Source organism: Mastomys coucha, unplaced genomic scaffold (assembly GCF_008632895.1).
Source record: "Mastomys coucha isolate ucsf_1 unplaced genomic scaffold, UCSF_Mcou_1 pScaffold15, whole genome shotgun sequence".
NCBI classification, from domain to species: domain Eukaryota; kingdom Metazoa; phylum Chordata; class Mammalia; order Rodentia; family Muridae; genus Mastomys; species Mastomys coucha.
In genome coordinates, this window is record NW_022196897.1 from 17655401 (window position 1) to 17670672 (window position 15272).

Below are 15272 nucleotides of genomic sequence, written 5' to 3' on the forward strand. Positions count from 1 at the left end.
GCTCTTCAGTTCTTTTTGAACCTTGCAAAGGTATTAAAAACTGTAAAAGTCCTGAGGGAGCAATCATACTCAGCTGTGGTGAATGACCATTCTAGGATGGTCTAGAAGCCCGGTGCCCTATGTGTTCTGCCAGAATCCATAATTACACTTTGTGCAGGCTCACCTCTGCCAGAATCCAGCTTTTTTTTTTTCAGCAAGTGGTATTGAACATTTGCTAAATTCTATTTCAAGGCAAGTGTGGTAGTTCGTGCCTTTAATGTCAGCACTTGGGGCTGAAGTAGATTGACTGCAGCAAAATCCAGGGCAAAGTTACTACCCTGTTTCAAAAAACAAGCAGGACTGGCAAGGTGGATCAGGGAAAGGTGCTTGACTGAGGGCCAAGCCTAATAACCTTAATTTGATCCCTGGAGCCCATGGAGAACAGAACCAACTCCCATGTGTTGTCCTCTGACCACACAGAGTCTTTGTCATACGTATCTATACATACACAAATAAGCAAACATGTAAATGATAATAAGTTAAACAAATTCTACTTGGGCCTCAGCTCTGGCTCTCGAATGGGCGGGTATATGCTACCTTGGTCCCCTGATCCATGGAATTGCAGAGAGGAATGACACCTGTTCTTGACCAGGACAACTTCAGCAGCCTGAACGAGCTAGGCTACTAGGACTACAACTCCCAGCATGCCTTGCAGCTCAGCCTACCACTCCCAGCGGGCCGGGCGGCTGCGGAGGCAGTGGCGCGCGCAGGGCTGGAGTGGCTGGGCGGTGTCGGGCGCGCTGGGGCTGGGTTACGCTGAGGTGCACCGGCTCAGAAGCTCGCCCAGTGCGGGGACGGCACGTAAGGCGGTGCTGCCGGCTGGCACGGCGGGTGCGGGTGCGGGAGGCGGGTGGGGGTGGAGCGCGGCAGAGGTACAGACCCTACAAGGACGAGGAGTGGGCCAGACGCACCGAGGCTCGGCTGTGTACGCCCCGGGGCGGCCGATGCCCCCAGCGCACCGCACTCCGCTGCCGCAACCGGGCCGCATCCTGACGGGGCGCCGCGCCGCGCAGCCGCAGCCGCAGCCGGGTGAGCTAAGGCGGGGACGGCGGCTTTCTGAGCGGGGAAAACGTGCCAGGCCGAGCAGGGGGAGACGGCGGTGCCGGCTCCGGCTGAGGGGCGCGCCCTCCTTCTCCCAGCTCTGCAAACGCTCTGATGTCAAGGCTGTCTAGAGGCAGGTCGGTCCGCGGCACCCCTCCTGTCCTGTCTCCTCTCTCAGCGGTCTTGGACCGGCTCCTCGCCTGTTTTCTGACTGGCTCTGTGAGAGAGCTAAGAATCTTAGCGATCCTGCCATAGTCCTCCCACCCATAGCTTAATGCTTTTCTCCAGAAGGCAGCCTCACAAGGGGTCTCCCTGTGGTCCAGGTCGTGGTCCTCCGCCTAGCTTGGGGATATTCAGGCTACTTCATTTCTTTGACCTTCCGCTCTTCCTAAGAAAAGCAGTCCATTAGCAGCCTTCTTGACTAAATCCATAAAGAAGTAGGAATAGAGCTTGGGCCTTAATCTCTGGCCTGGGCTTCAACACAGCCTTTCCCCTTCTCCGCAGCCCTAGTCCCCAAAGATTAATCCGTATGAGTGGGTGCAGGTGAGTGCAGTACTTCAGAATCCTTTTCCTGTGTGACAATCACCTCTTTCCACCCTAACCCTGGGCTGTCACCTCTCAGGCCTCTCCTGCCTCTAAGCCATTTGCTGGCTCGCCCTCTATGGACCAGTAGAGGCACAACGCTACCTTGAGTCTGTGGGCAGAGACTGTGCAGGACTCCCTTTCTATGTAGCTGCCCTTTTTGGTGTTGTCATTTCCAGAACCTCCTGGAGTCCCTAGGAGAGGAGTCAAGCCAGAGACACTTATATCAGCGCCTGTCTCCCAGCCATCTGGGTTAGGATATTTGAATATAGACGAATGGATTGTCCTGTTTGGGCTAGAGAGGTTCTAAGAACAAGCCTTACTAACCCAATGCTTAGAGCAAGGTTCTATGGCCTGAAGTAGGGAAGGGTCTAGCCCAAGGTCACTTGACAAGGTGGCCGAAGATAGAACCCCCAAGCTTTAGATCTCAAGTCCCTTCCAACTTGGCATAGAACCAAAGCCTTGAACCTTTTTCTAAGCCACCCCTTTTGAGGTGACTAGGCAGTCCCCGTAGGCTACCCCTTTGGGATCATACTGAAGTGGCTGCTGGCGCAGAGGTAGAGGCCCCTAAAGAAACAATTGTTTGAGTCTCCTAATGGCCTTGCACCTGCAGGTCACAATGCTGCTTGGAGCATCTCTGGTGGGAGCATTACTGTTCTCCAAGCTAGTTCTGAAGTTGCCCTGGACCCAGGTGGGATTCTCCCTGTTGCTCCTGTACTTGGGGTCTGGTGGCTGGCGTTTCATCCGGGTCTTCATCAAGACGGTCAGGAGAGATATCTTGTGAGTACCACATCTAGCCTCCCTTGGGGTCTCAACGGTGCTGGTCTCTACCAACCATTATCCCTGCCAGCACAAGACATCTGGGCTGTTAAAGGAACAGAGTTCTCTATGCCCTTCTCCTGGCAGTTGTACCTAGAACTTTCATCTCCAAGGTCAGAGTCTCTCAAGGACTCTCCTAACCCTGAGACTCCCTGACCTGGGGCAGGTTTTGGAAGCTGGGACACACATCAAAGCAGATTTGTTGAAGAGATGTCTGTGAAGGGTCCTGAGGACACTGTTCATGGCAAGGGGAAGGAGACCTCAGGAAAAAAAAGACCTTTCCTTTGGTTGGCACAGCCTGAGAGAACCCAGGGGGACACTGCATGCTAGCACAAACCCTGAGTTAGATGTCTGGGAGAAATTGCTCCTAGCTGCTACATGCTGGGTGCTAGGCTGCTTCTGAGGCCCAGAGAGGAAGAACTTTTAGGAGGTAAGAAAGGGGCAAAGTAACTCCCTAAACTGTCTGTGCTGTTGCTGCAGAGACCCTGGTGGTCTTGCTCACTCCTGTGTTCTAGTACGCAAAACAGGGAGCCTTGCCTAGAGTGGACAGCTCAGTGTTTGTTAGTCTGGGCTGACTATAACAAGCGTCTAGTCACCCACAGGAGCTGTGGGAGCATGGGACAGAGAGAGGGAGCCTCAGATGAGGAACTTAGGCCAGAAATGCAGGAGGTCTGGAGGAAAAGGACTCTGCTTGAAAGGTGCTGTGCAGGTGGGGGAGGGGGGACAGAGCATAGCCGGAGGACCCAGCACTGATAAAGGAGTAGCAGTTGGCGGTGTGGGGTATGGAAGGGGGTTCCACAAAGGCCTAGGAGACAAGGTAGTAAACGTGACAAGTACCTGCTTCCACCTACAGGGAGAAAAACTCACCCTTGATTTTCTATGACAGTGAGGGTTAAGGTAGGCTCCAGATCTCCTGATCGGGAATCAAGACTATGGGCTTGGAGCCCTAGAAGGCTTCTAGCAGAACAGCAGACTTAGAAGAGAAGAGAATAAGAGTAGAATTCTGGGGCTGGACATGGTGGCATACGCCTTCAGTCCCAGCACTTGGGAGGCAGAAGCAGGTAGGTCTCTGAGTTTGAAGACAACCGGGGCTACAGCTACACAGAAATCCTAACTCAAAGAACCAAAAGAGTAAAAGCTAGCTGGCTGGTTCCTGAGCCTCAGGCTGTTTGGCCAGCAGTCTGGGCTGAGGTGTCAGGGGCCTACCTTAGCACTGACGGCTTCTTTGCTCCCACACAGCGGTGGCTTGGTGCTCCTAAAAGTGAAGACCAAGGTCCGACGGTACCTTCAGGAGCGGAAGACGGTGCCCTTGTTGTTTGCCTCAGTGGTACGGCGCCACCCCGACAAGACAGCCCTGATTTTCGAGGGCACAGACACTCACTGGACCTTCCGCCAGCTGGATGACTACTCCAATAGTGTGGCCAACTTCCTGCAGGTCCGGGGCCTGGCCTCAGGCAATGTAGTTGCCCTCTTTATGGAAAACCGTAATGAGTTTGTAGGTCTGTGGCTAGGCATGGCCAAGCTGGGTGTGGAGGCAGCTCTCATCAACACCAACCTTAGGCGGGATGCCCTGCGCCACTGTCTTGACACCTCAAAGGCACGAGCCCTCATCTTTGGCAGCGAGATGGCCTCAGGTGAGACCCATGGGACCTTGCACAGGTGACAGCTCCATTCTATCCCTAAGGGAGGCTGTATGAGTCTTGGCACCAGAGCTTCTGGACCCTGCCAGGAATGCTGCAGAGCCTTCATGAACCACAGGTCCCCTAAGCCTTGGTTTCCCTATCCGCAACACCACAAATCTCAAGAAGGTCTTGCTCTTAAGCACCCACAGAGTGATCAGTGCTGTTCGGTCCTTGGGTAGATTGGCCTCGTCTGTGTTATCTGTACAAGGGGAGCAGAACTCAGGTCCCTTCTTTCCTCTCAGACCTAGGTTTTACTTATTGCAGAGTCAGGGACAGGAAGTGCTGAGCACGGTGAGACAGCAGTTATCATCTTGGATTTTGGACTATTGAAAGGTGCTGTGCAGGTGGGGGAGGGGGGACAGAGCATAGCCGGAGGACTCAGCACTGATAAAGGAGTAGCAGTTGGCGGTGTGTCAACCCTGTTGACAGGTTCAGAGGAAAGTGAGGTGTTCACAGCAGGCTTACAAGTGGATCTTAGGCTGGACCACAGTCTTCCTGGTCTTTCTCCCTATAACTGCTGTGGCCATGAGGCAGTAGGAGAGGTAGTAAGATGCTCCAAGTGGCCAGGCAGTGGTGGCGCACGCCTTTAATCCCAGCACTTGGGAGGCAGAGGCAGGCAGATTTCTGAGTTCGAGGCCAGCCTGGTCTACAAAGTGAGTTCCAGAACAGCCAAGGCTATATAGGGAAACCCTATCTCAAAAAACCAAAACCAAAACCAAACAAACAAACAAAGATGCTCCAAGTGGAGAAGAAGCCCTTTAGGTAAGTCAAAGGGAAGCCAAAAAGACTGAAGACAGCTCTTTCTTAGCTTGTTCAAAGCCCTGCATAGCACTGAAGAAGGAATTTAAAGCTAGGCAAAGCAGAACCAGCAGGCCAGGATCGTCTAATGCCCAAGGTGAATAGAGTCTCTGCAGCTCCAAGAGGCCTAAGAAAAGGTTTTCTGCAGATGGGAGCCACTGTCCTCCTCTTGTCCTCTAATTGTCTCTGACAAAAGTGGTACTAGAGCAGGTAAAAAAACAAAAAGCTCCGTGTAGCCGGGCGGTGGTGGCACATGCTGTTAATCCCAGCACTTGAGAGACAGAGATAGGCAGATTTCTGAGTTCGAGGCCAGCCTGGTCTACAGAGTAAGTCCAGGACAGCCAGTACTACACAGAGAAACCCTGTCTCGAAAAACCAAAAAAAATAAAAAATAAAAAAATAAAAGCTCAGTATGAGATCGAAACATCTCTTCCATCTTTAGCATCACTTTCCCCATCTGTAAAATGGGCTGATGGTAGCTAATCTGATGTTATATACCAAGAATCCTAGCACTAGGGTTCAGGAGGATTGGATTACATTGCATTATCAGGCCAGATACATAGCTACTTTCCTCCTCCTCCTCTTTTTTCTCCCCCTGCTCTTCCTCCCCTTCCCCTTCTTTTTCTCAGCAGGGTCAGAGGGCAGGGAGGTGGAGAATTGGTTTTGGTAGCTACCTCCCAGCTCTGAGCAGGAGCCTATGAGTAAGGCATGTAATTCCAAGAAGTTCCTGAGAAATGCATCTCCTGACAATAGTAAATGTGTCCCACCCATTTCCCCACACCACCCAATCTTCCCAGACTATCAGCCATGCATGACAAAGGTCCTAGGTTGCTAGCCTGCCTGCTGACCTGCAGTATCTCCTCTTCAGCTATCTGTGAGATCCGTGCTAGCCTGGACCCCACACTCAGCCTCTTCTGCTCTGGTTCCTGGGAGCCCAGCACAGTGCCCGCCAACACTCAGCATCTGGACCCTCTACTGGAACATGCCCCGAAGCACCTGCCCAGCCACCCAGACAAGGGTTTTACAGGTGGGCCTTACAGTACACTGGAGGATCCGAAATGTTCTAGAAGACAGCACTGGCCTCAGGGCTGCAGACTTGCCATGTGCCTTGAACGGGTTGAGGCATGTGGAAAATGGGGCGGGGTTACTAGTAAGGTGAAACTGTCGATTTGTGGAGCAGCCCACAGTAATGCCTTATGTGTAGGACTGTGTGTACCCCACAGCTTGCTTGAGGCTTAGCCAGATGGGGAGGAGGGAAAGTGTGAAAGCCTCAGTGTATCCTTCCATCTTGTTGAATGTAGGCTCTGCCAGGCCCCAGCCTTTGCCCTCTCCTCCAGGAAGCCTCCCTGGAGTCTCCTCTGTACTGGAGCCCGACAGCCCTTCAGCTGCTACTCTTTCTACTCTTCCCTGAAGTCTCACAGCCTGCTTTATTGCCTACTGGCTGCTGAGCCCCATCTGAGTTTTGTTCCGGCTCTGCTACTTCCCTGCCACTAACCTGCCCTCTGAGCCTCAGGTCCTGCTGCAATAAAGTTGGGGATCGTAGCAATCTACTTTATGGGCTTATTGTAAAAGTCAGCCTGGAGGCTAGGTTGTCAGCAGGAAGGGCTGGGACTTGTCTTTGCCAGTACTGAACTCTCCTTTCCTGTTTCTTAGATGCTTTTGGAAGCTGCCTGGGGGCAGGCACCATGGCGGGTTCCCCCTCTTACCCTCCCACCACCCAGGGCTGGCACATAGCAGGTGCCACAGTGCCTGAGGTGGCTGCTGGCAGTGCCTTCCCTTGGGGGTCTTGACCTCCTGAGAAACACACACCTGTGATAGGGTGTGACGGGGTGCTTGGTGACAGTGCCCATTTGGATGGGCAAATGGATATCAGTGGTGTGCAATGGCCATAGTGCCTGCTTCTTTTATTCTTTTTTTTTTCCTGTTTTTTGAAACAAGGTTTCTTTATATCGCCTTGGCTGTCCTGAAACTCACTTATGTAGACCAGGCTGGCCTTGAACTCAGATCCATGCCTCTGCTGGGATTCTCCTGAGTGCTGCAGTTAAAGTCCAGCATGCTCAGCCTTTGTTTTTTATCTTTTGAGATGGTGTCTGTCTATGTAGTTCTCACTGTTCTTTAGCTCACTGTGTCTCAAACTCACAGAGATCTATCTTCCTGTCACTGCCTCCTGAGCACTAGATTAAAGTAATATACCATCTCACTCAGTTAATACTCCCCTTGTACTAAAGCCTTGAAGCAGCCATCCACTCCTTCTAGAAGCCCTCCTGATACCACCTTTGCTCCTATAAGCTGATCCAGCTGGTGCTTAGCTGTCATCAGTCCTGCATTCCCAAGATGAGGCTTGGTGCTGAAGTGTTTTGTCTTCGTCTGATTGTCCCATTCAGTTGGGATCTCAGAGGGGACCAGCTCTGCACATCTCAGCCACTGCTCTTTCACTCAGCCTGGCTCTGAGTGAGCCTGGGAGGGTAGGTGCTGTTGAGGTCATCAGTAGGTCTCCTGGAAGATGTGTAGGACCAGGCTGATGGACATGCACCTTCCATCTCCCACATGGTCCTGCAGCCGCTCTCCCAGTAACCTGCGCTGCATATCTGTTTCCTTCAGATAAGCTCTTCTATGTCTACACATCGGGCACCACGGGGCTACCCAAAGCTGCCATCGTGGTTCACAGCAGGTAATGGACAAGTGCCCAGGGATGGACGGGGCTTCACAGCAGGTAATGGGCAAGCGCCCAGGGGTGGACGGGGCTTCACAGCGTGGGCCTGGGAAGCTTCCTCTTGCCATCTCAGCGTCCTACTGACCTCTTTGCCCTGTACTCTCGAAGGTATTACCGTATGGCTTCCCTGGTGTACTATGGATTCTGCATGAGGCCTGATGACATTGTCTATGACTGCCTCCCCCTCTACCACTCAGCAGGTAACCCTGGGCCTGCCCTTAGCTGATAGCACCCTGTGCCTTTTAAAGCCCCACTTTCCTAGCCACTTACAGTAGAAATGTGGGGCAGGGCCATCAACTCCACCATAGTCTTGTCCACTGATAGTGACATGAGGTTCCTGGTGTGGGTCAGTGTCCCGGGGGCATCTTGCCTGCTGTGTATTGAGGTCATTTTCTGCAGATGTGCAGTATTACTGCTTGGTTATAGGAGCATAAGGGAGGATAGCTTGAGTATCATTCTGACCACAGAGCGGGGCCATGTTGGGAACCTACCTGACACTCAGGAAGAGAAGGTAGGAAGGGACACAGTGAGGAAGCGGGTGGTGGTGGACACTCAGGAAGACCCGTGGTGGGGGCTGAGAAGACCTCCTAGAGGAAACATACCAGGTAGAAGAGCAGTCATGTCTGGTAGAGTGGCGACTGTGTAGACAAGAAGTGTGAGCTTGATCCCACAGGTACTTTAAAGTACCTGTGAACATAGAGGTAGGGAAGAAGTGTGGCCAGTTAGCAGGACAGAACCGGAGGAGGAGACCAAAGAGGGCCTGTGAAGAGGGACTGGAAGCTGGTTGTGGTAGCGAACCCTTATAATCTAGCACTTGGGAAATGGAGGCCTATCTTCTACTACATGGCAAATTTGAGGCTAGCCTGGACTATATGAGACCCCGTCTCAGAAGAGGCAGGTCGGAATGAGAGGAGGGCCTGGGGTAGGGTCTCTGTCCTAACCTCCAGGCCTCTCTGACTTCAGGAAACATTGTGGGGGTTGGCCAGTGCCTACTCCATGGCATGACTGTGGTGATCCGGAAGAAGTTCTCAGCCTCCCGGTTCTGGGACGACTGTATCAAGTACAACTGCACGGTGAGTGAGAAGGGACAGGCATGAGCAGCCCCATCCCCATGTCTACCCACCCCCTGCCACCCACACCCTGGGGTATCTGAACAGCTGAGATTTCAGAATGGTCCCTTGAGCAACGTCTTCATTGCTCGGACGGGAAATCTGAGGCCCAGAGAGGACTGTTCGGCCTCTGGGGGGGAAAAGTGATGAAGTGGGGCATCCCTAGAATGTGGACTCATACCACACCCACCCCAGATTGTACAGTACATTGGCGAGCTTTGCCGCTACCTCCTGAACCAGCCACCCCGTGAGGCTGAGTCTCAACACAAGGTGCGCATGGCACTGGGCAATGGTCTTCGGCAGTCCATCTGGACCGACTTCTCCAGCCGTTTCCACATCCCCCAGGTGGCCGAGTTCTATGGGGCCACTGAGTGCAACTGTAGCCTGGGCAACTTTGACAGCCAGGTAAGGTCCAGATTGGGGCTGATAGGGCTGCTGTGGGGATGGATCACAATAGGCCCTAGGCTTGCAGAGGGGGAAGCAGAATTCCAGCATGAGAGTGGATACCAGAGTCCCTCCAGCCCCTCTGTCTGTGGGGAGTCCATGGAGCCCTGGCTTAAGTCTCGGCCTTTGCAGGTGGGGGCCTGTGGCTTCAATAGCCGCATCCTGTCCTTTGTGTACCCAATCCGTTTGGTACGAGTTAATGAGGATACCATGGAACTGATCCGGGGACCCGATGGCGTCTGCATTCCCTGTCAACCAGGTCTGCCCAGAAGGGAAAGGACATTTGAGGGGGAGGGAAGGTGTTGTCTTGGAGGGTAGTCAGTGTGGATAGACCATTCTGAGTGTGGGTTCTGCTTTTGGTCACTAACCCTCACTTGCCGTGCCATCTGCACACCTTCCTGAGAAGGCCCCATCCTGGCCACCACAATCAGCCATGAGCCCCTCGTCTTCATACAGGGCTGATGGCAGTGCCTGACTTGGGTTGTGTGTGGTAAAGTGTGTGACACTCATTGACAGTTGTAGGGCCCGGTGGTACCAGGTCATTCAGCTGTCTAGTCGGGCCTGTGTGCATTGAATGTTTGTTCTTTTCTGGATCGATTCATTGGATCCTCACCACTGATGGCCCAGTCAGTGCTCCCTGTTCAGCCACTTTTCCATCTAGGAGACAAATGGAGCATTTCTGTGACAGCATTAAGTCAGCTTAAGATGCAGGGTACCTTTGTGGATGAAGAGAGGCAGAAGAGGCCACACCTGACTGGCTTTCTCATCCCTAGGCCAGCCAGGCCAGCTGGTGGGTCGCATCATCCAGCAGGACCCTTTGCGCCGTTTTGATGGGTACCTCAACCAAGGTGCCAACAACAAGAAGATTGCTAATGATGTCTTCAAGAAGGGGGACCAAGCCTACCTCACTGGTGAGTCCCCTGCTGTTTGCCACTTCTTCCAGAGAAGACAGGAAGAGATAAGAGCTTCCACAGTCTCAGAAAACACATTCTGGACTCTCCAAAGTTCAGCTCCTGTGATGACTGCCTGACTCAACCTGGGTCAGGAGCTAGGCTGGCCCATTCATGACTAACTGTCCCCTCCCTAGGTGATGTGCTGGTGATGGATGAGCTGGGTTACCTGTACTTCCGAGATCGCACAGGGGACACGTTCCGCTGGAAAGGGGAGAATGTGTCTACCACTGAAGTGGAGGGTACACTCAGCCGCCTGCTTCATATGGCAGATGTGGCAGTTTATGGTGTTGAGGTGCCAGGTACGTGTGGAAAGGATGGTGGGCGTGTCAGAACATTGCCTGCACTGATTGTGTACCCTTCGTCTCCCAGGGACTGAGGGCCGAGCAGGAATGGCCGCTGTGGCAAGCCCCATCAGCAACTGTGACCTGGAGAGCTTTGCACAGTCCTTGAAAAGGGAGCTGCCTCTGTATGCCCGCCCCATCTTCCTGCGCTTCTTGCCTGAGCTGCACAAAACAGGTCTGTCCCTGGTTCCAGCTCCTGGCTTTCAGGGCTGGTTCTTTCTGTAGTATAAACTCCCTGGCTAATCTCTGACTTTAACCAACAGCCTTGCCCCTGGGCTGAGATACTACTCTCCCGGGTGGAAATGTGCAAACCCCAACTTCAGAGAAGGTTTACCATCCTTAGAGTGGGGATTATTCCATGGCTGTCATACCATGGTTTAGACCCAGAGGAGAAAAATTCCAAAGGTATGGAATGGGCTGGGTGTGGTAACACACCTGTAATCCTGATGCTTCAGAATGGAGGAAGGAGGCCAGCCTTGGCTTTACAATACACGAGGCCCTGTTTCAGCAACAACAAAGCAGCAGAAAAGAAAATGGACTTCAGATCATGGCACACAATAGACTAGGGACAGAACTCAGTGGAAGAGCTTGTCTAATATACATGAATCGTTAGGTTTGATTCCCAGTACCACAGAAAAGGAGTAATAAGTAAATAAATAAATAATAAGGCATATAGGCAAGTAGTTTTAGACCAACAAATTTAAAGGAAAAGAGACCCCCAAAACTGGATGCTTCAATAGTAGTGTGCTGTGGGCCATCAACAGAGGCCATCAGGACCAGAAGCCTGTAAGATCTTATAGACCAGGATGGGAGTGGGATAGTCTAGAAACAGTAAGAAACTATCTAAATGTAAGATTGGTCCCACAGAGATCTCCAGCTGCGGGGTGGAGAGTGGCAGAGAACTATAGATGTCTCAGAAGGAGTTGGTATTGTCCAAGCGTGAGCTGTGGGTGTGTCTACGGTCACATGGTGTCACATTGACATGCTTCTATGTATTGGCCTACTGATGGCTCTCAGGAGTTCCCTGGGTCAGGAAGGGGGTATAGAAACTCCTGTCTAGGCCCACCATGCTCTCCTTATGATCCTTCCTAGCTCTCCCCATTGCTCAGTCTCTTCCTTGGCTGCTCACCCAGTGGTCCATGTGCCTGACCTCTTCCCATGCATTGTCAGTTCCAAGCCTTCTCTGGCTGCTGAGGTCTCTGTCAGCTTGTGGACATCTGTACGTACCTCATACAACATATGAAATGGTGGGAGGGGCCTAGGCTGCAGTGTGACATAGGGAGGGACACAGGTGCCAATCTCACAACTGAGACTGAACTTCCTGAGGGCTGGACGGGTGACTGTCCAGGACAAGCAAGATGGCCTTTCTGCAGAGTGAACTACATGCAAGTGTCTCTGAGGGTCACAGTTCTGTAGGTTAGTGATGTGGGGTTTGAATTCAACTGTAAGGTGTTAGTGGAGCTGCAGAGGCCATAGCCACTCTCTTCTGTAGCCCCATCCAGCAAAACTTTGTGTGCTGGTAGCATTTGGCACCTCTTCTGTTTACTATGGTGGCAGCTAGCACCATGGAGGGATTGAGCATTTGAGACAGAGTTGGTGTGCCTGAGGAACTTAACATATGAGCAGTGCTGGTCGAGGGGACTCATCCAGGTCTGTTTGTCTTTTTCATAAAGCTTCTCATTCTTCCAAGGCTGGTCTGGTCTCAAGGTGTCTCTCCCTGCCACCCCCCAAGAGTATAGGGTAGAATGGCAGGGTCCCTGGAGGCCTAGATTCACAGGAATTCCACAGTAGTGCTTCAGAGCAAGCTGGAAAGCCCGTCTGGTTTGGGGTTTCTAGAAGTGCAGCTTCTTTTGGGAGCAATAGCTGGCATTTCAGAGGCTAGCAGATCCAGGGAGAGGGTCTGTCATTCCTAGGTTCAAATCCTGGTCACTCTGTGTGACTTTGCTTCTTCTCCCCAAACCCCTCCATAAAAAGGCATGTTGATGTAGCCCTTTAAGCCCACCACTGTAGATCTAGAGACCAGTGGATCATAAGAGTATGAAGAACAGCCAGGGCTATCTAGTGAGACCCTGTCCAAAAAAAGGGGGGAAATGGAGAAGAAAGAAAACATATGCATCTTAGAATATGACTGAGCATGTGCCTCAAGATGTTGAGGCCTCTGTATCCAGTCAGTGCTCAAATAAGAGGAACCCAGATTCTGGCCCCTACTCTGCTGCCCATCAGAGATGATGTTGGGCATACACAGTGTCCTTTCTCCCCTCCCTAGCTCTCCCTTTCTCAGCCCTTATCAGATTTGTAGGAGCTCCAACCCCTGCCTTGCACTTTCTCACTTGTCTTCTCCACTCTCTAGGAACCTTCAAGTTCCAGAAGACAGAATTGCGGAAGGAAGGCTTTGACCCATCTGTTGTAAAAGACCCACTGTTCTATCTGGATGCTCGGAAGGGCTGCTATGTTGCACTGGACCATGAGGCCTATACCCGCATCCAGGCAGGCGAGGAAAAGCTGTGATTCCCCACTACATCCCTCTGAGGACCAGAGGATGCTGGATTCAGAGCCCCAGCTTCCGCCCCAGAGGGGTCCTGGGCAATGCCAGACCAAAGCTAGCAGGGCCCGCACCTCCGCCCCTAGGTGCTGATCTCCCCTCTCCCAAACTGCCAAGTGACTCACTGCCGCTTCCCCGAATCCTCCAGAGGCTTTCTGTGAAAGTCTCATCCAAGCTGTGTCTTCTGGTCCAGGCATGGCCCCTGGGCCCCAGGGTTACTGATGGACCCCTTTAGGATGATATCTTGGGTCCAGCGGGCCAGGGTGTGGGAGGGGAGTCATTAAGATCCCTCTAAAAAGAAGGGAGCTTATAAAGGAACCAAGGCAAAAGCCTCTAGACTCAGGAAGCTAATTGGCCAGTGACTGTAGTGGCCAGCCATCCCATGTCCACAGAGGATCTTGGTCCAGAGCTGCCAAAGTGTCACCTAGCCCTGCCTGCACCTCTGGGGAAAGGAGGACAGCATGTGGCCACTGGGCCCCTGTCTCAAGAAGTCAAGATCACACACTCCTTGTTTCTCCAGATTCCCTTGTTCTTGTCTCGGGGAGGGAGGGAGGAGTGTTCTGTCTGTCTCTCAGATACAGCCTTCCTGCCTGTCTGTGAGTCTGTTGCCTTCTCCCTCTGTCCTACCCTGAGTGTGGGTGGAGCAGGCATGAGGAGAGGCTCAGGGGCCAATAAACTCTGCCTTGACTCCTCTTAGCCTGACAGTCTGGCTCCTTGCCTACCTCCTTCCCCTCTAGCCCCTTTCACTTATCCCTTGGGTTTTGGCCAGTAGCTACCACACCCCTCCCCCTTTCCTATAACTCCTTAGGAGCAGCTCCCACCAGATCTGACAGGATGTTAAACTTGCGAACTTAACCTTTAGAAGGAGCGTGTGTGGCTTGGGCCAATGTCTCCTGAATGATGGGATAGTTAGGGGGATTCAGAAACTACACGAAGCCATTAGGAGTTGGGGGGTACTTGGGGTCTTTGAGGGAAACACTGCCCTGCACAGAGCTGTCCCTTGTCCCTGGGCCATGCCATGTACCATCTTCTGCCAAGTGACCCATTGGAGCCTCCCCACCCCTCCAAGGGTTTTTATCAAAGTTTCATATCTAAGCTCTGTCTTGGCCAGGAGGCCTCTGCACCCGGGCTGACACTGACAGGCACCTTTGGGATGATGTATCTGATCCAGACAGACTGCCTGACCTGCCCAGGCAACCCAGCAGCACTTCGGTCCAGAGTCCTCCACCCTGGGAGTCCCTGGGAAGTACTAAGTCCTAACCGCCCATGGCAGACTGCTGAAGGGCCCTATCTCCACCGTTGAACCTTCTGTATTTGTGAGGTCAATTTCTTGAGTTCTGAGATGGTTCTATGTGGACTTTTTGTTTGTTTGTTTGTTTTTTGTTTTTTCGAGACAGGGTTTCTCTGTGTAGCCCTGGCTGTCCTGGAACTCACTCTGTAGACCAGGCTGGCCTCCAACTCAGAAATCTGCCTGCCTCTGCCTCCCAAGTGCTGGGATTAAAGGCATGTGCCACTACCACTCGGCATATGTGGTCTTGATTGTCATTTTACTTGGTATGTTGTTGAGAATGACCTTGAACTCAGGATCTTCCTGTTTCCTCCTAGGTGCTGGGATGAAAGACATCTGGCTTGAGTGTTTTTGTTGTTTTTTAGTAATGTGTGGTTATGTACACCTGACTCAGGTTTCTGCAAGCATAAGACCGGAGACCTCAGAATACCCTGGAGCTGGAATTAAAGGAAGAGGGTTCTAGGAGCCAAACCGGGTCTTGAAGTAGGTTTTTTTGAGAGGCAGGAGTGGGGGTGTTTAAGACACAGTTTCTCTATGTAACAGCTCTGGCTGTCCTGTAACTCTGCAGACTCAGCTGGCCTCCAGTTTATAAGAGATCCACCTGCCTCTGCCTCCAGAGTGCTGAAATTAAATGTGTGTACCATCACCACCCTGGCTTGAGGCAGGTTTTATAAATTCAAGAATCGACCCAGAGCAAGGATATTATGACTCACTCAGTGGGCAGTGTCACACAGGTAGTGAAGGCCACATTCTTGATGCACCACCCTGCCACATGGTGCAGAAGGCAGCAGGAAGCCAGAAATTGCTATTCCACACAAACCTGTGGAACCTGCTCTGGGCCACACCTGGACCAGCATCTGACAGTTCAGAGGCGGGGGTGGTCAGACTAAGAAAGAGATCCAGATGCCTCCAGCAAGGAAG

General features: G+C 52.4%; 1 protein-coding gene across 2 annotated transcripts; it reads left to right on the plus strand.

Moving 5' to 3' along the window:
- The first annotated feature begins 727 nt into the window (after positions 1 to 727).
- Positions 728 to 13767, plus strand: Slc27a4 (solute carrier family 27 member 4). Of its 2 annotated transcripts, none has more exons than XM_031369602.1 (13): positions 728 to 1068; positions 2276 to 2442; positions 3721 to 4115; positions 5830 to 5988; positions 7563 to 7632; positions 7783 to 7874; positions 8638 to 8747; positions 8979 to 9188; positions 9360 to 9486; positions 10001 to 10138; positions 10315 to 10479; positions 10550 to 10696; positions 12872 to 13767. In XM_031369602.1, the coding sequence occupies exons 2-13, from the start codon at positions 2282 to 2284 to the stop codon at positions 13027 to 13029; spliced, it is 1932 nt and encodes a 643-aa protein (XP_031225462.1). In that variant the 5' UTR covers positions 728 to 1068; positions 2276 to 2281; the 3' UTR covers positions 13030 to 13767. The 2 variants fall into 2 exon arrangements, with proteins under 2 accessions (XP_031225462.1, XP_031225463.1); XM_031369603.1 differs by lacking the exon at positions 728 to 1068 and adding an exon at positions 1089 to 1217.
- The last annotated feature ends 1505 nt before the right edge of the window (positions 13768 to 15272 follow it).

Bases quoted from the DNA above. Each gene is read 5' to 3' on its own strand.
- Slc27a4 (XM_031369602.1), top strand. From the start codon at position 2,282: ATGCTGCTTGGAGCATCTCTGGTGGGAGCATTACTGTTCTCCAAGCTA. The intron at 5,989-7,562 runs GTGGGCCTTACA...TGTTTCCTTCAG, and splicing joins CCCAGACAAGGGTTTTACAG to ATAAGCTCTTCTATGTCTAC. The intron at 10,480-10,549 runs GTACGTGTGGAA...TTCGTCTCCCAG, and splicing joins TTATGGTGTTGAGGTGCCAG to GGACTGAGGGCCGAGCAGGA.